Source organism: Pinus tabuliformis, chromosome 4_2 (assembly GCF_031772625.1).
Source record: "Pinus tabuliformis cultivar Carrire ecotype Pingquan chromosome 4_2, CPIR1, whole genome shotgun sequence".
Lineage (NCBI taxonomy): Eukaryota > Viridiplantae > Streptophyta > Pinopsida > Pinales > Pinaceae > Pinus > Pinus tabuliformis.
Window position 1 is genome coordinate 1,028,236,846 of NC_142304.1, and position 26,271 is coordinate 1,028,263,116.

Here is a 26,271-nt window from a genome sequence, read left to right on the forward strand (position 1 = left end):
AAATTGGGCATATACGGAAACTGTGCATATACGGAAGACACACGTGCATATCTTCCGTATATGCACAGTTTCCGTATATGCGCAATTTCTGTATATGGAATTTGCGCATCTGCGATGCAGATACATGAATGACGTGCATAATCGAGAGGTATGCACATGCGCATGTCTTCCGTATATGCCCAGTTTCTGTATATACGCACATCTTCCGTATATGCACAGTTCCCGTATATGCGCAATTTTTGTATATGGAATTTGTACACATCTTCGTTTATGTTACAGAAACTGCGCATATACAGAAACTATGCATGTACGGAAGATGTGCGCATATACGGAAACTAGGCATATACGGAAGATATGCGTGTGACTTCCATACATGCACAGTTTTTGTATATGCGTAATTTCTGTATAAGGAATTTGCCCATCTGCGATGTAGATACATGAACAACGTGCATATACGGAAGATATGCACATACAGGAAAGTTAGGGATATACGGAAGACATGCGCATATCTTTCGTATATGCCCAGTTTCCGTATATGCGCACATCTTCCGTATATGCACAGTTTCCGTATATGCGCAGTTTCTGTAACATAAACGAAGCTACATGAACGACGTGCATATACGGAAGATATGCACATAATCTCTATCTTCAAAAACCTTGGATACAAAGAATGGAGTATCAAGAAGGCTATAAGAAGAGCTCAAGATAAGGCCCTCTACAAGCATCCTCCTGAAGACAAGAAAGAAGATTCTGGGAAGGTCTACCTTCCATTCATCCAGGGGATTACAGATAAGATTGCAAAAATTTTAAGGAAGAATAACATAAACACTCAATTTACAACATGTGGAACTATAAGGCAGATGATGAGGTCAGTAAAGGATAACGTCGATCGTCAACAACTCAAGGGTGTGTACAAGATTGATTGCTCTTGTGGCAAGAGTTATATTGGGGAAACAGGTCGATCTCTGAAAATAAGACTAAAGGAGCACGTGGCTGATATAAAGAATGAGAGATCCTGTACATCGGCCCTTGCGGAACACTCGTCCAAAACCAAACATCATGTGTGTCTGGAGGACGCTAAAGTGATTGCAAGAGAGGATAATTATCACAAAAGAAAAATCAGAGAGGCCATCGAAATTATGAAATTTCCTCAAAACCTCAACAAGGACAATGGGAGTGAAATTAGTGGAAACTGGCTTCCCCTCATCAGACAAATAAACCCCTCCAGGGCTTTGGAAGCATAGTATCAGGGTCTCTTAATAAAATTTAATTAGATAAATTTAATTAAAATTTAATTAGATTAATTAAATCAAAATTAATTAATTAAATTAAATTTTATTATTTAATTAATTATATTAATTAAATAAAAAATTGTAATTAATTCTAAATAAGAATTAAATAGAATTTCTCAAATAATTAATAATAATAAAATAAAAGAAAAATTAAATTAAATTAATTAATTAATTAATCAATCAATCAATTAATTAATTAATTAGGCAATTAAGGCTTAATAGGTTAAAATGGTAAATATCAATAATTAATTCAAAAAGAATTATGGTCATAATTAAATTAAATAAAGTTAATTAATCAATAAAATTAATTAATCAATAAATTTAATTTAATTAATTAAATAAATAAAAACAAAATTAATTAATCAATAAGATTAATTAATCAATAAATTTAATTAATTAATTAACTAAATAAAAATAAGATTAATTAATCAATAAATTTAATTTAATTAATTAATTAACTAAATAAAGATAAAATTAATTAATCAATAAGATTAATTAATCAATAAATTTTAATTTAATTAATTAATCAAATAAAAATAATAGGAAGGATTATAAATCAATTATTTAATTAATTTAAGTAGATCAATTAAATCAAAATTAATTAATTCAGTTATTCTATTCTAATTAAAATAAAAATTAAATAAAATTAGTCAATTAATTAAAAGAATTAATAATAACCAAGGATTAACATTGGATTAATAAATAAATAAGTAAAATTAAAATTATAACTTAATCTAATTAATTAAAGTAATTAATTAATTAATTAGAATGGTAAATAACAATAAATTAAATTAATTAATCAATTAAATTCAAATTAATTAATTAAATGAAAATAAAAACAATAAGTAAGAATTAAATTAATTAATTAATTAATCAAATAAAATTAAAATTTGTTAAATTAATAAAAACAGTTGGAAGGAAATGAAAAATTAAACTTATTCATGAATCAGATATATCAATTAAAATATTTTAGGTTCTAGGTAAATTAATAGGAATAATTAATTTGAAAATAATAAAAATATATAAATAAATAAATGAAAAAATTATTTACATAAGTGTCGACTTCTTAAAAATTAGGGATCTAGGTTTATTTATACCCAGGTCATTATAACTCTTCTCTCAATAAGTTTTCATCCATATTCTTTCTGATTTAGTCCTGATGATGGACCCCCTTTGGGGTTTGAAACGTCGATGGAATGAACATGAAACTGTGGATAATCCGGATCATACCACTGCAAAAAACTACCACAGAAGCTTAAAATCTAACAAAGTTCATGTATCTGCATCGTATACGCGCAAATTCAATATACAAAAATTGCGCATATACGGAAACTGGGCATATACGGAAGATTTGCGCATATCTTCCATATATGCTCAGTTTCCGTATATGCGCACATCTTCCGTATATGCACAGTTTCCGTATATGCGCAATTTATGTATATGGAATTTGCGCATATACGATGTAGAAGCATAAACGAAGATGTGTACAAATTCCATATACAGAAATTGCGCATATACGGAAATGGTGCATATACGGAAGACACGCGCACATCTTCCGTACATGCGCACATCTTCCATATATGCACAGTTTCCATATATGCGCAATTTATGTATACGGAATTTGCGCATATATGATGCAGAATGTCTTCCGTATATGCCCAGTTTCCGTATATGCGCACATCTTCCGTATATGCACAGTTTCCGTATATGCGCAATTTCTGTATATGGAATTTGTACACATCTTCGTTTATGTTTCTGCATCATATATGTGCAAATTCCATATACATAAATTGTGCATATACGGAAACTGTGCATATACGAAAACTAGGCATATACGGAAGATGTGTGCATATACGGAAACTGGGCATATACGGAAGACATGCGCATGTCTTCCGTATATCCCTAACTTTCTTGTATGTGCATACCTTTCGATTATGCACGTCGTTCGTGTATCTGCATTGTATACGCGCAAATTCAATATATATAAATTGCGCATATACGGAAACTGTGCATATGCGGAAGATATGCGTGCATCTCTTCCGTATATGCAAAGTTTTCGTATATGCGCAATTTCTGTATATGGAATTTGCGCATCTGCGATGCAGATACACGAGCGACGTGCATGTACGGAAGGTATGCACATACAGGAAAGTTAGGGATATACGAAGACATGCGCATGTCTTTCGTATATGCCTAGTTTCCGTATATGCGCACATCTTCTGTATATGCCCAGTTTCCGTATATGCCCAGTTTCCGTATATGCGCACATCTTCCGTATATTCCCAGTTTCTGTATATACGCAATTTCTGTATATGGAATTTGTACACATCTTCGTTTATGTTACAGAAACTGCACATATACAGAAACTGTGCATATACGGAAGATGTGCGCATATACGGAAGATATGCGCGTGTCTTCCATATATGCACAGTGTCCGTATATGCGCAATTTCTGTATATGGAATTTGCGCATCTGCGATGCAAATACACGAACGACATGCATATATGGAAAGTACGCACATACAGGAAAGTTAGGGATATACGGAAGACATGCGCATGTCTTCCGTATATGCCCAGTTTCCGTATATGCGCACATCTTCCGTATATGCCCAGTTTCCGTATATGCGCAATTTCTGTATATGGAATTTGTACACATCTTCGTTTATGTTACAGAAACTGTGCATATACGGAAACTGTGCATATACGGAAGATGTGCGCATATATGGAAACTAGGCATATACGGAAGATATGCGCGTGTCTTCTGTATATGCACAGTTTCTGTATATGCGCAATTTTTGTATATGGAATTTGCGCATCTGCGATGCAGATACACGAACGACGAGCATATACGGAAGATATGCACATATAAGAAAGTTAGGGATATACGGAAGACATGGGCATATCTTACGTATATGCCCAGTTTCCGTATATGCGCACATCTTCCGTATATGCACAGTTTCTGTATATGCGCAGTTTCTGTAATATAAACGAAGATACATGAACGACGTGCATATACGGAAGATATGCACATACAGGAAAGTTAGGGATATACGGAAGACACGCGCATATCTTTCGTATATGCCCAGTTTCCGTATATGCGCACATCTTCCGTATATGCACAGTTTCTGTATATGTGCAGTTTCTGTAACATAAACGAAGATGTGTACAAATTTCCATATACAAAAATTGCGCATATTCAGAAACGGTGCATATACGGAAGATGTGCGCATATACGAAAACTGGGCATATACGGAAGACATGCGCATGTCTTCCGTATATCCCTAACTTTCCTATATGTGCATACCTCTCGATTATGCACATCATTCGTGTATCTACATCGCAGATGCGCAAATTCCATATAAAGAAATTGCGGATATATGGAAACTGTGCATATACGGAAGAGATGCACGCATATCTTCCGTATATGCACAGTTTCTGTATATACGCAATTTTTGTATATTGAATTTGCACGTATACGATGCAGATACACGAACGACGTGCATAATCGAGAAGTATGCACATACAGGAAAGTTAGGGATATATGGAACACATGCGCATGTCATCCGTATATGCCCAGTTTCCGTATATGCGCACATCTTCCGTATATGCACAGTTTTCGTATATGCGCAATTTCTGTATATGGAATTTGTACACATCTTCGTTTATGTTACAGAAATTGCGCATATATGGAAACTATGCATATACGGAAGATGTGCGCATATACGGAAATTGGGCATATACGGAAGATATGTGCGTCTTCCGTATATGCACAGTTTTCGTATATGCGTAATTTCTGTATATGCGCAAATTCCATATACATAAATTGTGCATATACGGAAACTGGGCATATACGGAAACTATTTATATACGGAAGATATGCGTGTGTTTTCCGTATATGCACCGTTTCCGTATATGTGCAATTTCTGTATATGGAGTTTGTACACATCTTCGTTTATGCTTCTACATCGTATATGCGCAAATTCCATATACATAAATTGCACATATACGGAAACTGGGCATATACGGAAACTGTGGATATATGGAAGACACGCGAATATCTTCCGTATATGCACAGTTTCCGTATATGCTCACATCTTCCGTATATGCACAGTTTCCGTATATGCGTAGTTTCTGTATATGGAATTTGTACATATCTTCGTTTATGCTTCTACATCGTATATGCGCAAATTCAATATACAGAAATTGCTTATATATGGAATATGCACATATGCGGAAGATGTGCGCATATCTTCCGTATATACCCCACTTTTCTGTATGTGCATATCTTCCGTATATGCACGTCGTTCATGTATCTGCATCGTAGATGCGCAAATTCCATATACAGAAATTGCGCATATACGGAAACTGTGCATATACGGAAGATATGCACATACAAGAAAGTTAGGGATATACAGAAGACATGCGCATATCTTCCGTATATGCCCAATTTCTGTATATGCGCACATCTTCTGTATATGCACAGTTTCCATATATGCGCAATTTCTGTATATGGAATTTGCGCATCTACGATGCAGATACATGAACGACGTGCATATATGGAAGATATGCACATACAGGAAAGTTAGGGATATACGGAAGATATGCGCAATTTCCGTATATGTGCATATCTTCCGTATATGCATGTCGTTTTTGTAATTTGAAATTATTTTAAAAATTGGCATTTTGAAAACCAATATCACTACTTTGAAAATCCAAATTTACACTTCAAAACAGCTACTTTGAAATTCACTATTTTTTAATTTAAATTAACAACTTTGAAATCAAAATTTATATTTTTGAAACAAAACATGACACTTAACGCTTTAGAAATCAAAATTCGCAGTTTGGAGATTTGAAATTAATGGAATTCACATTTTTTTATTCCAAATACATACTTCTATCCATCGATATTTCCACTCTTAAAAATCAACATTTCACTTTAGAATATTAACCATTTCAAAATTTAAATTTACAACTTTTAACTATATACTTCCTTACTATTTCAATTGTAATTTTATTTTGGTAATCTTAATATTCCCTCTTCTCCAATCACACCCTTAACCCCATAAAACAAAAAAAAAAATCAATAAAGGTTAAAGAGGTTAAATAACAAGTACATGTTTATTAAATGGGTTGATTCTCACATGTAAAATCTATGGAATATGAACATAAACTATAAACTATAATTCATATGTAAAGAAATAAATGAATATTCTAGGGTCGAGGATGTGAAAATATATTTAAGCTTTCATATTTTTTTCGATATATATTTTGTTTATACTTGAGAGTCGTTATTGTATGGTAGCTTATGATAAAAATATCTACGGTTACATATTTGTTAAGAGACTTGGTAAGAATATTTTTAAAGTGATATTGGATTGTAATGTGTGGTTATTGTTTTTTATCTAGTATCAAGTTTGAAAGGCATATGTACTTTTAGACAGATTAATCTTGAGGTGCGAGGTATAAGTCTTAAGATTACATTTTAAATATCAAATAAGATATAAATATAAAACTAAGTTAACTTATAAACTTGATAATTTGTAAATAATAAAAGAAAAATATGTTACAACTATTCATCAAAAGTAATGTAACATTGATAGAATATAACATCGCATCCACATAAGGATTTAAAATTTAATGAAGATGTTGTCATCAACACAAGTATAAATTTATGTATTTTTATTCAAAATAGGTCCAACTATACATGTTTCTTTTTTACAAAATAGAACTTCATTAACAACATCATGATCGATCTAAAGTATGGGTCTATAAGTCACCTTCGTCCCTCTTGGCACTCCCAGGTGGATTTCCAAATTGATATCTCTGCAAAAAATTACAGTAATCAATTAGTTGTAAAAATTGAAAGGCATATAATCAATTTCATTAATTCATGATGATATTTTGATCAAATACTCATTCTCACCATGAGGATTTGAGGCAATGGAGAAGACAGCCCTTCCTGGGTAGATGGCGGAGCACTTGGTGATGGATATAGGCATGGTTCAGGGGTGCTGGATAAAGGCATGGTGGATGTGCAATAGGGAAAAGGTAGTGGGTGTGGGCGACAATACACCCCCACCGGTTGTACGATAGTGGTAATCACTGTAGGCTGGGGGATTAACCTAGGGGGGGGGGGGGGAATTGGAATGTTAAGGGTGGACAATTGAAAAAATGAGAATGGTGGATGACTGAAGGGTAGGGGTGAGCATTGGGAAGGTATTACAGAGGTGGTTATAGGCATGGAAGAATTTATGGAGGAAAAAGGTGGTGGGTGTGGGCGATGATACATCCTAATTGGTTCAACAATAGGGGGGAGCACCCTTGGGGAGGATATTGGGGTGTTAATGGCTAAAGCAGTGTTCCCAATGCTAGATCTTTTTTCAATAGCATGTTCATCAAATAAACGAATTCGACAATTTGGAATGTTGTGAGATGTGGGTCCCTCAGCTGTAACAATAAAAATAGTTCATATAGTCATGCAAATGTGTTGAACATGCTAATATATCACATTTAATGTAAAACAATGCATAGCATGAAATTTCCATACCAATATTGGGTATAATATAATCTTGCATTATCTCAGGCGCGTGGTCCACATTTCTTTGTTTTTGAGAAGATGACTCCAATTGTTCATCCATTCTTTTTTTCCTTGCATGAACTCGTCCAACCCTTTCAAATTGTAGATTATCTGTCCCTGATTTTGACTTGCGACCACATCGCCTCTTTTTATTTACTGGACTCAAGAAACTATGTTTTCTCTTGGTAGTGATCTTCGATGGAGTTATAGTATTGAAAAACATTTTGTTGTATTCTTGACATGCTTTGTCTACCAAGTTGTTCAATGCATATGCCTGTTCCAAATTTGTAGGTATTATGGATCTCAATTTCTCAAGGGTTGATGAGTTAACATGTTTCATCTCATGATGTTCAGAGAATGCACTATCTTGTCGTACATTGGTCGATTCAACATTGTATGATAAATTCTCTAAATTATCAATGCCTGTTTCATTATGATAATTCAGATTGGGAGGAGAATCAGAGCAAGGCGAAAGCTCTGTTTGGATTTTTGGGCCCAATATAGGTGTTTCATTCAAATCAAATAAAATTCTAAGCCTTTCTATCCTGGGATCAGTGACACCACGTGCTACATTTTCACCCAAAATAGTGTTACTCACTAACATCTCAACTTTCAATACATGTTTATAGATATTTCCATTCAAGGCCCAATTGCAATTGCAGAAGTGTAGATTAGAACCCTTATATATGACATTGTACCAAATGCCATGAGTATCCTTATTTTGGCTGCGAACCCAATAATCATTACTCTTTTCATCAGGCACACAATCTTCATTTGGGATTTTCTTAGCTCTACACTTGGATGAATTCAATTGTTCCTGTATTTTTCTGGGTCATACAAAACCAGCTTCTTTTAAATGGTGCATATGATTGTAATATAATACAACCTTTGTCAACAAAACATAGATTAACCAATCAACCCTTCTATGGCATGCATTGTTCTTCTCACATAGGTACCTTTCCTTGATATACCGATGGTAAGATTCAATGGCATTGTTCGTATCTTGATTTGAATGTGGAAAATTTCTGTATGCTTTTGCCCACATATCTGTAGAAAGAAATTTATTAGTTATATATTAATAAGTATACATATGACATGAAAAATAGAGTCATTAAAACCACCAATAAGAAGCTTACATATTTTTTTGTTGTCTAACCAAGTATTTCTAAAATATTCCAAAAATCTTTTTTGTTCACTGAATTCTTCAAATAAGCTTTCAACTTTCTTTCTCATAGATTCATCATCTTTACACATGTGCATGATTTCTCCTAAACCACGAAAAATGCTTATTTGGTTTTCTCTCCCTTGGACCTTGTTTCCAACATTTTTCAACCATGCACGACGAACATGCCACACACATAATAATACTTTGCACTTGATCGAAGACCTGCAATAACATAATTTTTAGTGAGTATACATTAACAATATTTTTTATGCCTCTTGTAAAAATAATAAACACATCACCTCAATGCTTCAATTTCGGCAGTAGCATCATCTGTGATGAAGGCAAGAACATTCCAATATGGTCGCTCTTTGTTTCCAATTGCAAGTAAGGCCAACATCCATTTAGAAAGATTAGTTATAGTATTGCGTGATGATATCACCCAAGCTATTGGAACTCCATTGTGATGTTTGTCGAAAACCATTAAGGTGTAAAGTTGATACTGCATTACAAAAAATGTGCATAATTATATTTATATAAGATACATGCATTAATATGAGGTTAAATAAATGAATCGGATTTAGGATAAATATGTACTCACCCCGTACTTATTTGTACTAAAGGTTGAATCCATTGAGATAATATTATTGTGAGAGTATTTCAGCATCATTGAACACATCCACTTTGTTTGTATGCCTATGATAAAAGGGATATTTTCAACAAGATCTTGTTTTTGGTAGAAGAAAAAACTCTCTGGGTTTTCCTTATACCAGCACTCTACACTCTTTGGATCACTTTGATCTTTAGCATACTCTAGCCTTATGATATCATTGTAAATGTTACTTATATCTTTTTTTGTCATGTATGTATCTCGAGGTATCCCTGTGTATAACTCACCAGATCCATCCTTCACATCAGAGATGAACTTGTCCCATATCATTGTAACATTAAAACCTCTTTTAACGAAATGTTGGACACTAGATCGCATATCCCAACTTAAATGTGGTGCATAATTGAATCTCATGGGCCTACCGATTGCATCTGTCCCATGACAAATAACATTGGATTTATCAATATGTCTACATGTAGTATATATTATTACAGCATCATCTGGTCTCATTTGAAGTCGTCGCACAAAGAAGTGACATTGGCAACCAACTTTGATACTTTCATGTCGATTGCGGTTTGTCCTTGGATCTGATGATGCACTCCTAATTATCCTTGTTCACTGTGGACCATATGAACACCAATAACTGTACGTAAAAAAATTACTACAAATTAGGTATAATATTTATGCATATTGAAAAAATTATACGTATCTTGAAAAAGCATATAGAGACTCACACACTGTACTCTAGGTATGTTGAGTAATTGGTGTGTGTGATATCCTCTATTCCTCTACTTCGATGTTTCTTAAGAAGAAATTGAGTGGGTGCACTTTCATTTGATTCCTCTCCACTTATGAAATCATCAAGTCGACAATATGGAATCACCGCAACTTGGTCCCCCCCAATCTCTGTCCATGTTAAGTCTTCTGCTAAAAATTGTATCATATCTTCCGGGTCTTCAACATCCAACTTGTTAATCTTCCCCCACTTATTCATTCTTAAAATACCTGTACAAATTGCATTGAAAATAATTTAGTTTGAGTAAATATTATGGTCTTGATCAATGCATAGCGTACTAAGCATGGAAGTCTCATTTTTAAGTAAATATTTTATACTTTTCACGTAAACCACTTTGGGATTAAGTAATATTCAGGGGATCTTAGATGACATTGTATGATAAGTAAGATATTAATAAGCTTAAATATCTCTGACAAGTTTAGACTAACCATGTATGACATATGAATTCTTTCTGGAGGTGGGGCCACCATGTTATTGTCAAGGGGCGACTTGTGATGGAAATATGTGTGGAAATGGATTTATCAGGAGCTCTACCGGATGAGGTGATCTTGGAAGTTTTTGATGAAGAATGGGTGCAAACAGTAGATTATGAGCACATTCCGTTCAGATGTCGCAGATGTCATGAACATGGACACCTTTTCAGAGATTGTCCACTCAGTAAAGTAGTAAGCAAGAGCAAAAATAACACAATGAAGGAAACATACAGATTTCAGAAAGTGGTGAATCGTGGAAAGGGCAGCAAAAGAGGACCAAAACAACATCAAGATGAAGGTCAAAAATCAGTCAGAACAAATTCCAAGTGCTTGAGGAAGATGAAGAGATCTCAAAAGAAGATCAAGCAATGGAAGGAAGTCCTGTGTACAAGGAATCTGAAGAAAATCGGGAAAACACACAGGACATCGATTATCAGAAGGAAGCCATAATGAGTGATGCAGAACTAGAGATGGATCAGGAGATGACCCAAAATGAGATGGACTTGGAGGATCATGAACTACAAGAAATTCTTGATAAAGAAAACCTAGATCTAGAAGGGTTTTTGATACAGGGAACCACGGGAGGAGTAGATTCGTTACCACAAGAAGAACTCAATAAAATACAACAGTTGTTTCTATGGAAATCACAGGCTGGCCGCTAAAATACCTAGAGTCAGTCAGATGAACATCACTATTCATTGGCATGAGCGCAGCGGATACCATAGTTCTTTAATTAATGGAGAGCCTCTCTTCTTTTCTGGGATCCAGGTTCAGGCAAGAAAGTTGAGCAGGCATGGAAGGAATCCTTGTTTTACCAGCAACCGGAATCTTTACATTTTTGGGCCTCGTAGAGTAAAACCGCTTCCTTGGCGGTTTTTGGATGTTCGCATCGCTCTAAAGTGGGAAATGGTTTTAGCGATTTTGCAGCGATCCCATCCAACATCCTACACGTGGCAGAGAGAGGGTTTGGAAAACCACCCTCCATCGCACACTAACGTCTGGTCCACTTGTTCGGTGCGATATTATGCTCTTCCATTGGATTTCTTTATGTGGATCAATGGTCAAGATTGTTCGTATCAAAGGGACTCTACTGGGGACTAAATTGTGGGAGATCTCGCGGGCTACCGGGGGCTAGTGGCAATTTTGGGTTATTTTGAATTCGGGTTTGGATTCACTGTTATCTTCCGTGCATGTTGAGCCTTGAGGTTGGAATTGGTGGATTTCGGGAGATTCACATGCGCGAAGTTTATTCCACCATTCAGACTCGAAATCCGTTTAGTATGGTTTCTATTATTTCATCGGGTCCATTTTTGGAATCTAAGTATATGCCTTTTTTGGCTCCGATTTGCGTCTCATCTGTCAGAACTTTGCAAACGGATTGGCCAGTTTAGGCTTTTGTTTGTATTTTGAAGGTATCATAGTTAAATTTGTGGGCTCGTGGCCCAGACTTGGTACCCAAGCCCTGAGTGGATAGTTGACTCTATGTCCCTCAGGTCTCTTTGGGTAGTTGTATTATATGTAATTTGTTTCTTTGTTTCTAATGAATAAAAGGTACGAATCTTGCTTCAGCAAAAAAAAGAATTTAAGTTAGTCGTCCCCATAATATCATTGCTCACCCTAGCTTACATACTTAATATTAAACAATGAACCAACTTAACATAAGTTGACGCACCCCGCATCTTTGCTTTATTAGAAGCTTAAGTTAGAGGCTTATTTAGCCTAATAACACCCCTCTTTTTTAATTAAGTAGATTATGGAGAGTCCTTTACCAGATCTCAAGGTATGTGGTTATAGATGATAATGAGTCATTGAGAAAGGTAACTTTTAAGTGTAAAAGCATAGGTTGAGGCTTCTCGAGTCTAATAATACCCCTCATTTTTTCGTTTTTTACATAAGTAGATTGGAGAGGTCTTCACCATGAGATGTCATGGTATTGAAAGTTGAGAGTGAATTTTTCAAAAACTAATATTAGGTTTAAGTTATTGTGAAACAATATATAAATTATTGTAGATATTCACCCGAAGTAATTTATTATAGCCTACATTGTCATTTTTGAATTTTTATTATTTAATTTATTTTTTGAATTTTAATTTGTTTATTATTTTATTATTCAAATATTTGAAAATAATTTTAAAAAGTAATAAGTAAATGGAAATATTAGTTATATGATTTAATAAAAGATGTAATTTATAAAATATGATATCAGAGAAATCTAATTAAAAAGCAGACTTATATTCTATTATATTTTATTTAATTATGAAACTTTACATACAAAAAATGAGTATTTATTACAGAGTTTTTTTTGACATTACATTTTAAATGGTTCTTATGTTATGCTCTTAAATCTAACTCTTAGATGCTCTACTCTACCACGAGACAATACAATGCTAGAAAGATGGAACCCCCTCTTTCTAGTGACCTGGTGTTTAACATAGCTTGATAATGATTTCAGATTAGGGTTTTCACATGTCTCAACACTTTGTTAGTGTTAAATACATATAAATATTGAAACCCATAAAAGAAAAAAATGTAAGTGAATATAAAAATCATATAATTTAATACAAGATATAACTCAGGGGATATCATATAAAAGAAAACCTAATTAGAAGGTGAGGCTTATACTCTACTCTTTTTTATTTAATTATGGAAATACAAATACAAAGAAAGGGGTATTGACTATCGAGTTGCCTATGACATTGTTGTCTATATGGTTGTTGCAAATTATCTTTCTCCTTTGTTTTGATCTCAAATCCCACTCCTAGATGTTGTGCTCAACTATGTTTTAATACAATCCTAAAAAGATGGAACCCCTTCTCTTCCTAGTGACGTAATATTTAACATAGCTTGGAAACTATTTAAGGTTTAGGGTTTTCACATTTTTCAAGCCAATATTAGTGTTACGGTTTTGGACCTTTTAGGATCTTTTTGAATGTCCACACGTGACTAACTCCACATATCTAAGTAATGGCATTGATGCAACGTCCACTTGGTACCACCGTATGAACAAGTTAGCTGAACTTGTGGGAGGCATAGCTTCTACATATGAAATTTGATTGAGGTGATTTTCACATTGTTTGAAAGCTAGAATTGGTGTGTAAAGCGACATCAAGAGGCAGAGAGCTATTCTCACAAAGCTTTCACTCATTTCATATCCCAAAATAACTTTAGAGGGCTTTAAATTCTAAATCTCAAAATTAAGACATATCATAAAATATGTCACAAAAGATAATTCCTCCAATTTTTCTACCCAAAAAATATCAAAATAAATAACAAATTATCCAATAATTCATTTTAAATCAGTTAAAAAAAAAATTCATTTCAATTTTTATTTGTAGAATTTATTTTAATGTATATTCAGGTGAAAGAAGAATTGGAATGTTTTTTGTAGCATTGTCTTGTTATTCTTAATATGAAAAAGTAAAGTATTTATGTATTCTTAAAATGGAATGTGTGTCACTTTTGTGGTGAGGAGAGGAATGTGTATAAAAAGAAATTACATACATAAATCAAAATGAAAAATAAAGTGTTACTTTCCCTTTAAGTTAAGCTATGTGATCAATCAAACAAGGAAAATATTTTAGTTTCTTTTGCGTATGATAAAAGGTCCTATGAAGACCTATTCGTCCTTTCCACTCTATAAGTAACTAGGCCTTGCGGAGATATCTTTTGTGACGGGTACTGGGGCTACGTCCTGAAAGAACTGGTGACGCTTCCAGCAACAAAAAAATGACGGGTACTAGAGCTACGTCCCGAAAGAACTGGTGACGCTTCCAGCAGCCAAACAATGACGAGTACTGGGGCTACGTCCCGAAAGAACTGGTGACGCTTCCAGCAACGAAAAGAATCAACCAAGGTATTGAATGAGGCTTTAGTGCTTCCCACACCTCCACCTATAGGGAAAGATGCCCTAAAATTTGGCCAATAGGATACCTTCGTCTCACGGAGGCAGTCGAGTCTTTAGCTTCTTGGTAATCAGTTATCAGTACCGAGCACTATACAGGTTGGGTAGCCCCATATAGGACTGCATGCAATGAGCCTAAGCCGAACCCCCTCTGAATCGGGTCTCTTTGCTGCCTGGGTTGTCTTTTCCGTGGACTGATTGAAGGATTTGAAGCACCCTAAAAGACAACTTCTATGTTTCAAAATGTAACATGACCATGGTGGCTTATTGGATGCCTACCCCCAACAGTCCTAACCTAAACTATAAATTATTTTGTGGCCCATGTGGGGAAATTTAGTTTGTTCAAGTTATGATTGCTTTTACGTGTCTTCCTTCACTTATGGTGTGAAAAATTAAGCTTAAATAAACTAAGTACAAAAGGTTTTTACACTTGATTCCCTTTGTTCAAAGTTTAGAGTAGCTTAGTGTGTGTAAGTGACAGAGTGAACATACAAAGTTTGTAGTCATGTGGATATTCGATGATCCTTTTCAAATTCGTCTACTTACACTAAATTATGTTTGTTCCTTACCTACAAATAAAATAATGTGTGGTTGATGGGCCACTTACTTCCTTCCTATTACACTATGTGAGCCTAAAAAGGGAGATGAAAAACTGAGTGATTTGAGAAAGATTTTAGATGCAAGCCCAGGATCGTCTAAAAGACGCAAGGGAAGCAGGGGCTACTCCCTTTCTTTAATAACACCAGTTCCTAGTCCCAATGCTAATGAAGTAAAGATGCTTTGGTTAGTAAAAAATATGAGTGAATTATGGGCCACTTACTCCTTTGCTAATTAAGCTATGTGACTTGGTAAAATAGCAAAACAAATTGAAAAAATGTGTGGATTATGGCCACTTACTTTTACCCTTACTTAAGCTATGTGTGAAATGTAAAAATTTTAAAGTAAAGGCTAAGTAATTGCCCTACTAATACTGATTATTAAAACAATCTGAACTATATGGAAAAAAATTGCAGAGGTGAAGGCAATTCATTAAAGGTTGCCAGTCACCCACGAAAGAAAAATTACAATGATTGTTTTTGTTCTCTGTAAACCATGGAGTTAGGCTCTGCACAAGCGAGCGAACCGTGTGTCAATCTGCAAGAAAATGATAAGTGTTAAGCCAAATTATAGATATTAGGAGTGAGAATGATTATAAGCAATATGCATTATCAATGTTCTAAATTTAAACTTATATGATTAAAGAACAACGTATTTTATAAATGATACTATACTATAAATAATTTGACTAAAATTTACAATCTCACTAAAACAAATTAGTATTGAAGAACTAAATTTATTTATACATTCAAAAATATAATTTACCCAATAAAAAATTGCATTATAAAAATTTTGAATATAATTTAATAAAAAACTTACAATCTTATAAAAAAACAAAAATCATTAAATTTTACCCAAAAAAAATAAAATTAATTAATTATTATCTTCACCCACAATTATAACTATGTACATTAACCCTTATAGGCATATCTACTACCTTCCCTCCAATACCATGGTCATTAAACTCATTTTTGAGGACTCATTTTTTAGGACAATACTCCTTTTCAACAACTGCACCTATATTATAATTTAGTTGGGTTGGGATGAAAGTTGGGGCGCTTTACCTTTGGTCTCAACTATAACCGTGTACATTAACACTTACAACCATATTTGCAACTTTCTTTCAAACACCCTGCACATTAAACTGATTTACCAAGCAAGCATTCCTTTTCAGACACTGGAAGTAATATTATACTTTCGCTGGGATGGGTGGCTCTTGGAAAATAAAAAAAGAGGGATTAGATATTATAGTTAAGTTATAATTTAGATTAGTTGATGATGAGATATATGGTTAAGATATTGTTTATAATTTTTTTTTTACTAAATTTGTGTTTCACTTAACATGACAGCTTTACGACTTATATCAAACAGATATAAACACGCCCCCCAACACACTCATATATATATATAAACCAAGTGCTAAAAACAAGTGTGGCATTTACAACTAAAACAAACAAAAGAAAGATGTCTTATGTTTGTTCGAATTCCATTGCTGGGACGTTCGGTATCCTCGTTTTAAAAGGTGCCATATAAAAGCAAAGGTATTTATTTAGAAGGATGACAAAATATTTTCCAATACCACTGTTGCGTTTATGAAGTGGCATCCACAAATCTAGTTTCAATTTACCAAACAATCAGATGAGCTACATCAGTATATTCGCTGAAAGAACAGAGTTAGCAAAATAGGTGAATTCAGTAATATCCAAGCCTCTCTGTTACCTTCCCTATCTACAGTCCAGTAAGCTTAATCTATCTCAAACTGTGTTCGACAAACAATGCAATATAACTGTTTAATATTTTGATTTAATTTTAATAATCTAATTTATTATATAACTTGAGTTTTTAAAAGTATAAATAAATTTCGCACATCTAGAAATTTACATTCATAAACTATAGCTATTAAATTCAAATTCAGATTTGATTACTAAAAAATTAGACTATCTAAAACCCAATAACAAAAACAATTGAAAGTGTACATCTTATATATATTCAAATATATAAAAAATAAATAAAATTAACATCGTTTTAAATTAATGAACTATATTCACACAATTTGAAAAACACAATTTGTCTTACTCCAAAGAAGACACGGTAGAGATGCCTAATTATAATGTTCCTATCATTGCCGGAAAACAAGGCATTTTTTATGAAGTTAAAATATAACATTCCCTCAAATTTTCATAGAAAATTGAGAATATTTCGATGATACATAATTTGAGAACTATTATTAAAGTGGCAATTTGGTAAACATAAGCAAATTGCTATTTATTTGTTGATAAACAAATAAAACAAAATATTTAAAATAAAATAAAAAAATTGCAATTACTTCGTTTAAGGACAACTTGATCTACTTCGGATTCCATTTGAAGCTATAACTACAGCTAAAAAGATTGGCAATAGCTTACCAACCAAATTCAATTTGGTAAACATAAACAAATTGCTATTTATTTGTCGATAAACAAATAAAACAAAATATTTAAAATAAAATAAAAAATAGCAATTACTTCATCTAAGGACAACTGGATCTACTTCGGATTCCATTTGAAGCTATAACTACAGCTAAAAAGATTGGCAATAGCTTACCAACCAAATTCAATTTGGCTTAACAAAAGGGAAGGCAAGCATGTATTAGTTTAGTATTTCAAGTGGTTGTGGGTTTAATAGGCGGAGGTATTGAAACTTGAATTTTATGAAGCATATTAAATTTAAAGTTTAGGTAGCCTTAGATAATTGTAGGAAGGCTTGATATTGAAATTAACAGGTTTTTAATTAAGGTTAAAATTTCTCTGTATTTATCTCTAGAATAGAAATTTATTTAACCATAACCAAAACAGTGTCAAATTTTTTTGTAATAGTCTATCAGAAATAAATCTCTCTGATTGAATTCCATAACATTATCATGATTTTGCATTATTTCTCAATCCTTGTAATTCCTATTATCTAACTTGATAATAGCTATCATGAAAATGCAGGAAATGCAATTTTTTTTTACAATGTTTTCCATATAAAACTTATAGTTTTTTTTTTATAATTTTATTAATATAATTTATTTTTTTCTTACAATCTTTTTATATAATGAATTATATAAATATCATTAAACTCATCATAGAATTTAGGTAAAGAATTAAAAAATTAAAAAAAGAAACAACTCGTAAAATTTAATAATTTTAATAATTACCTTTTTAATTTTGGACAATCTTTTACAGTATTTAACGAAGGAGGAATTGCACACTATGAATCCTTAGTATCCTATCCATGTTGGAGAGGGAAAAAAAAAATTGTTCAAATTTCTAGCACTGTTCTATTGATTGCTCCTACTGATGGGGATGAACAAAAATGAGTCTAATCCTATATCCAATATAATTCTATGTATAGTATTCAAAACTGTCAATGTAAAAAGTGTATGTATGAATTTGGGGTAATACATTGAAAAACTGAAGGCACTGTTCTTTGTCTTGTAAACTTCACTTGATTTGTCTGTAGATCTTCCAGTGTACCATCCACCATAGTTATAGACTTTTAGTGCCAATAGTAACCCAAAAATGTCTTTGCACCATCCACACTAGGGAAAAAAGGTGGTTCAAAATATATCTGATGTAGGGCATCACAAGCACCTAGATATGATGGACCCTTCATTTCAGTGCTACCCATGGTTGTTACTACCAGCTGCTGATATGAGAAGAAAAACCTTTTCACCGCGGCTTCTATTTCCTGGAAGGACAACAGAACATGTATTGTTGCAACATGGTAAGCACTTGAAGTGTTATGTGAGCGCAGTCCATGTGAATGAAACAAATGCATAAGTGCCTCCTGGAGCCTTGGTCCACCCTTTAGATCAGCCTCAACACCGATGACTTTGGGCACCAGATTCCTTAGTTCCTTGCATGCATTTGTAAGGTCTCTAAGGGGGGCAGACCGAAGGCAATATGCGCCTGCAAGCGTACTAGTGCTGCTAATTGCCAACTGGTGTTTAAGGCAAAGGAAATCATCTGGGTCCATCACTAGAAGCAAATTCACAATTTCTGTGAGCATGTTCCACATCCTTTCAACCATCCAATAGTCTGTGGATGCTCCTACGAAATCCCCAGAGTCTATTCTTTCATATACTCTCTGCAACAATTCTTGGCCTAGAAATACCCAGGCCTCAAAGATCTGGAGGACATTGCAAAGTTTGGCATCTTCTGGATTATGGAACTGTTTATGTTGTTTTAAAGAGTGCAAATATCTTGGCTTACAGATTCTATCATATTCAATAAGAGGCTTACCTGACATATTTGGTTCCCCCAGACCTAAAGTGAATGGAGTCCTCTGCATATGGCCTTCAATGGCAAGCCATATTCTAGAAACCATAGCTTCAGCGCTTTTCCATGTACCCAAACGAGGAAGTGAGCTCTCTTCACTTGTTCTGCTAACCACAGGTAAAGCACCAGGTCTCTGCCATACCTCATGGAAAACTTTCCTAGCAAGAATACCACTACTTACTGACAACTGAAGAGTGGGAACCTGCTTGTCATTTTCACAAATCATTGAAATCAACTCAATCTAGGAACTAATTAAGGATTCAAGCCTTCTCTTCCATTCCTCTTTGTCAATGTAAGTCCTTGTGTCACAAAGGACAGACGGAACAAACCGAAAAGTAATCTCCAATGACTATAAGGCAGCCTTTACCAACCCCTCTCTAGACCAACCAGGCCATTCCTTGAATTTCCACATGGCACTAAGCTCGGGGAGATGCACATACTGCTCGTAACCCACACACTCCATGGGGGAGGGCTCTATGGACTCTTCAACAAAGGAAAAATAGGATGCCATTTATTTATAGGACATATTTTTTCCCTGCAAACATAACCAGGAGAGTAAAGACACTAATGCTCTCCATATACCATAATCTAAAAAGAACAACATAATAATAGAATAAACACTAAAATCCATTTTAAACACTAAAATTTTGAAAATTGGAATAGAATAAAACGTTCTTAAATCCTTGATATATTTAAAAAGTTATATATAATATGTTACTGGACAGAAAACATATCTATTTGTTGCAACTCAACTTTTTCTGTAGATGATAAAAACTTAACACGTAAATTCTCTTGTGGTTGTCGAGCCTCGCTTATAAGCCTTATGACTTCTCCCTCGCCCAATTTAGTGACACTCTTAAAATTTGTTATAAAGAAGATTTTTGATACGGTAATAAATTCTGTAAGTTTTGTTTCTTTATATTCGGTGGCCCTTTTTAGACTGGTTGCAGGAATAGCTCTGAACATTGTGTATGTGGATGGGAAGCTTAGTATATCTTTTTATTTTCGCAAATATGGGAGAGATATGGATAACATGTACTAGTTTTTATTTTCTAATATAAAGTTAATATTTTTCTCTTTATGGAAGAATAAAATTGTGAATTTAAATTATCTAAATAATTTTTCTAGTGTATAAATAGATTCAGTGTTTTATTAAAAGACAATTGAGATACCTAATTTATGCAAATTATATCACTGAAACATGAAATGTTAAGAACTATCAAATTTGAAAATTAAGATTCTAAGAAGTCCCAAATTTCCATGAGAATAATTACCCTAAAGAAGACAAAAAAAACATCTGATAATTAAAATTACATGAACTTTTTTTTTGAGATAATTAAATAAAACTGAAATATTTCCAAGATTTCATGGATAAAATTGAAGTAAAACCATTATTCTCATTTTTACCCCTAAATAAATATGAAATCTACCTTCAAAATAAAAATATAAACATGACACATAATGTGAACAGCTTTTATTTTTGAAGAATCGAAGAAAGCGTATTAAGAAATGGGAAAAATGAAAATATAATCACATACACTTGTGTTCAAAGAATTTAACCCTCCTTCCAGAAGACAATTATATAGAAATCTGAGAACAAAACTCTGATTATAGTATAAAATCAATTTTTGAATCGATTCAAATTACAAAATACTCATGTGAATCTAATTACGAATTTCGAAGAGATCACAAAAACGAAGGTCTATGTAGTAAGTAGTATTTATCATACACCCTCATAAAACTTCCACAATCTCACACCCGACAAAACCAAATTCTGAAGTACAGAAGTGTAACAGTACTATGGCTATCACGTTCTCCCATACCGTTCAGCTACGACAGTTCCTATTTCAGACCCTATAGCATTCATTCATGGTGTAAAGAGATTAAATAAAACTAAAGAGCTCTTGTGTGGTTCTTCTCTATTCTATAGGGCGAGAGCGAGTCCTCCTGTTGTGAGAGATAACAACAGAAACTACGTGGCCCCTAGATCAGGGATACCCATTTCATTAGCAGAAGCGTATTAGGATGAAATTTTTTGGTATATTTTGATTTATTCATGTGTTATTATCGATTACAAAATGAAAAAGTTCGAATAGCACTGGAAGAGAAGTGGCAGAGACATTCGAGAGCCCTGTTATGTCTATTTGGTTTCAAATTAGATATAGATGTGGATATTGTTATTCTTTTCCGTTGGTTTCGGATTTCTCTTCTAATTTACAGAACGTCTAGCATGAGAGGGCTTTGCATTGCGCAAGGGTAGAGCGTTACCGGTTTCGAAGCGGTGCAGGGGATCACCAACGTCGGTTCGCCGCTGCTCTGTCGTGCTCTTGTTCGATGGTTGCAGGGTCTGAATTGTCGGGATTAGTCCAGAATCCGATAACATATTGAGTCTGGTTGGTGTATTGGGGATGGTTGGTGCAGAGTTTATGAGCCTCGAAGCGGGGGTTGGTAAACCTCATTAAGACATCAAACCGGAGGCGAGCATGAACACCGGCGCTGGAGGCGGGCAGGAACACGCATCGCCGGAGCTAGGTGAGGGGTATTCGCGGGAATATAAGAGATGGATGCATGGATGCATGATCAATGGTCGCGGTGACATCAAGCTCCTGTCAGGTGAGTGTAAGGACGGAGCATTAATAATGCTATAGGGTCTGAAATAGGAATGCGACAATGGTCAGAGGGCGCTCGTGCGCCTCATCATCTGTGATGTCAGCTGGAAGATAGTAATGTGATTACATTACGTCATTTTTTATTGAAAGTCGTGAAAATTTTGATCATATTTTGAGAAAATCTAGTAGGGATTTTTGTAAATTCAAGTTATAATTGTTAAACTTTAAAATTTTAGGTGCCTTACATGTTTTTGATAGTGCTGAATTTATTTCCACCATCAAAAACATGATTCAACCACTGCCTTTACAAGAATTTTTGAATTTTTTTCCCGGAATTTGACCACTTTTAGCAGTTCGGGAATTCCTCCGCCTCCGTAGATGGCTCCCTAAAGTAATAATTGGAACACACCCCTTACTACTAAATATATTCAGTATGATGAATTTAGGTGTAAAATGTATGCTATTAAGAATATGCCTAACTTGCAAGGATTAATGAATGACTTAATTGGCCAAAAATTTCTCTTATGTGATTTCTACCAAAAGACTTTTGCTTAAAAAAAATTGTAATTAAATTTGCATCTGTGTTGTTTAAAATGGTTTTTTGAATGTATATATGGATTCAGTTTCATGAAAATTTTTGGCACATTTTGATTGTGAAAATTCACTCGTAAAACTTGTGATTTTAATAAATCTTTATAAAAAAATTCAAAAAATCTCACTTATAGACACCAATAAAAACGCCCTTTTTAATCATCATTATTTTCTAATAAAATATCATTTTTTTTAAATTTAATTAAAAAAAATAACAATAATTTTTGCCACCAGAAAATTAATGGAAAATAAGATTACATAGTAGCTTAATCAATATTAAAAATCGTCAACATAAAATTACATGTTGAACTAGCACTTATAACCATAACATGTTTGAAGATAGAATTTGCAAATGTACAAGAATGTTGCATTTTAGTTTGTTGTTCCAATTCTTCTGTAATATATATGAATTTGTAAGAATCTCACTCAAATTAATAAACTCGCTCAACTCAATTGTGTGGCAGTGACCATATACATCTAGTATATTTGGTTATTACTTAAGACTTTTCAAATCAAGTAAAAACTTGAAATTAAACAAATTGATTCCACAAATAAACAAAACATATCCGAATAAAATTCACATAGATCAAATGGAATTTATAAAAAGAGGATATTGTCTTATGTTATATAAATCAAATGGAATTTATAAAAGGAGAATATTGTCTTATGTTATATAAACATTTTGTTCCATTGAAGCCATGCTAAAGCTTCAAATATTAATACAATGGAAAAAATGTTAGTTCAACATTATCCTCTATCAAGGTTCCCAAAGCATTTATTTAGAACTAATTTATATTGGATATGTCAAAAATATAAATATATAGGTAAACAATGTATAAATATATATGTAAACAATGTATCTTACATAGCAATAAAATCATAAGGAATAAAACTTCATTTACATGTCAAGTGATTTATCCATTTTATAATTCAAGTTTGTAAAACATTAAAGTAAGAAGGGTATCAAATTAGGTTAAGTATAGAATAGTGGATATGATTGTCTTATTTTGAAGGTTTATTAATATTGATACTCTTAAATGAGAGATATTTGTATTATTTAAAAATGTTATAATATAATTTAGTTTAAAAAAAATTGTTATAATTTGGAGTGTAATAGTTTAGTAAATAATTTTGATATTAAGTGTAATGTTTTTTAATTTTTAAATTTGAAATATGATTATATATACTAAGAATGTAATTTAGATAAATGTCTTTTGGATTAATCATATCATTAGGATTTGGTCGATATTTCGAACCAACTAGTATGGTTAATCTTCAGGATAAGGTGAAAAAATCAATCGATCTTCAGAAATAAATAGCATGGATGCATCATTGCCCAGAGTTAGCCTTTGAAAAATAGTTATTAGTAAATTAGTTAGTTAACTAATTTACTAATAACTATTTTTCAAAGGCTAACTCTGGGCAATGATGCATCCATGCTATTTATTCTTAAATATCAATTGATTTGTTCACCTTGTCCTGAGGATTAACCACATTAGTTGGTTCGAAACGTCGACCAAATCCTAATGATGTGATTAATCTGAAAGTTATTTATCTACATTATGGATCACAAAAGTCTTAGATCTAACAAGAATATAATTGTAAAAACTTTAGAAAAAACAATGTTCACTTGTCTCTCAAGATGAGATGGTCTTTCATTGAGAAAAACTTCAAAAACAACAATATCAAACAAAACATTTTATAGCCTCCCATATTTGTAAATAAACACACCAAAACTCTAACTATTTATTGTCCCAACATTAATGGATACTCAACTAATTAGTGAGTTTTATAAAATGGACCGTTTTGCATCAAATAACTATCCACTAATATTTAATGGGTTTTATTCAAAGAAGATGGTAACATATTAATTAACCAACTCTCAGATATTATAACAAAAGAATTTAAAGTAAGACCTTAACATAAAACATGCTTTTATCCAAGGCACCACTAAAAAATTGTGAGGATCCTAAGAAAGCACAAGAGTCCCTCATCCTTTAGGCCCCTAAACACCAATCAAAATTCCCTGAGATCTGTAAAAGACCTAGTGGACTCTAAGAATATGAAAAGTATTTATGTAATCCCATGTTTCTTCGAGACATCCTACATTGGTTAAACTCGTAGCTCAATAAATCAAAGGATATCATGAGCATGCAGTTGATATTGAGCATGCAGTTGACATAAAACAAGGACCCGCTCCTCAAGATTGGCAGAACATGTGAAAAAGACAAAACACCCCATTTTCATTGAAGAATCGCGGGCCATTACAAAGATTGATCAATTCTATTATTGTAAGTTTAGGGAGGCTATAGATATTGAAAGAAAGTCAAACAATCTAAATAGAGATGATGGCTAGAAAATTAGCAATTGTTAAGTCCCTGTCCTTTCTTCTTGAGTTTATATTTTTCTCTTTTTATTTATTCTTTAACCCTTTTTTCTTCTTTTCTTTTTTCCTTCTTTTTAACCTTTTATTGTTTGTGTCTTCCTTATATATGTTTTTAGTTGTTTTCATTTATTCATTATATCATAGATTTATATTACGTTTATAATTTTTTATTGGTATATAGGTATATATATCAATTGTTCATATAAATTTATAGATATTTTTATTTCTTCCGTATATTTTCTCTTATCAACATCTATTACTGCCTAAAACGTAATTCTATGTTATATTTTAATATTTTTGGATTGTTTAATTTTTTTTTTAATTACTTTTTCAACTATAACTTAAAATTTTGGATTTTGAGTATTAATAAATAGTCAATTACATTATTTTCTTTAATTTTTTAAAAAATAAAAATTATTTTTAATGTTTTAGGTTCATATTTATATTATAATTATCTTCTCATTAATTTAATCTTTTTTTTGTTTTCCCTTTGGATATTTTACTTTTTCCATAATTTTGGTTCCTTTGTTAGTTTTATATATATATATATGATCTAAAATTGATTGCTAGTTAATTCTATGCTAGTATCATTTCCAGATATAAAATTTTCTTTGCTTTGGTTTGCTTATCCATAGAGAGTTTATCCATGAGCATGTGATTGTCAATTCATCTAACTTGGTGAAATTTAGTGTTTTACATGAACTTAAAAAGCATGAATTTAATTGTCTGAACAACGGCATATAAAAACACAACAAGCACAAATAACAAAACTCAATACACAAATATTTGTTGAAGGAGTTCACCCCTCCTGGGCTACATCTCATTGGTCCAGCTTCATAGTGTGTCCTTTATATTAGCTTCAATAGCACTAAAATTGTTGTTACATGCATCCAATTCTCTTGGTACCTGTTCCAATGAGTTTAAAACATTCAAAACTATCAGAATTGACTATTTGTTTACTCAATTTGGCTACC

General features: G+C 33.0%; 1 protein-coding gene across 1 annotated transcript; it reads right to left on the reverse strand.

The window, feature by feature from the left end:
* Positions 1 to 18,929: 18,929 nt before the first annotated feature.
* Positions 18,930 to 22,094, reverse strand: LOC149173128 (nematode resistance protein-like HSPRO2). Its single transcript, XM_089426587.1, has 2 exons — positions 21,930 to 22,094; positions 18,930 to 19,913 (listed from the first exon to the last, which is right to left on the reverse strand). Exons 1-2 carry the CDS (start codon positions 22,092 to 22,094, stop codon positions 18,930 to 18,932), a joined length of 1,149 nt encoding a protein of 382 aa, XP_089282713.1.
* Between the last annotated feature and the right edge of the window lie 4,177 nt (positions 22,095 to 26,271).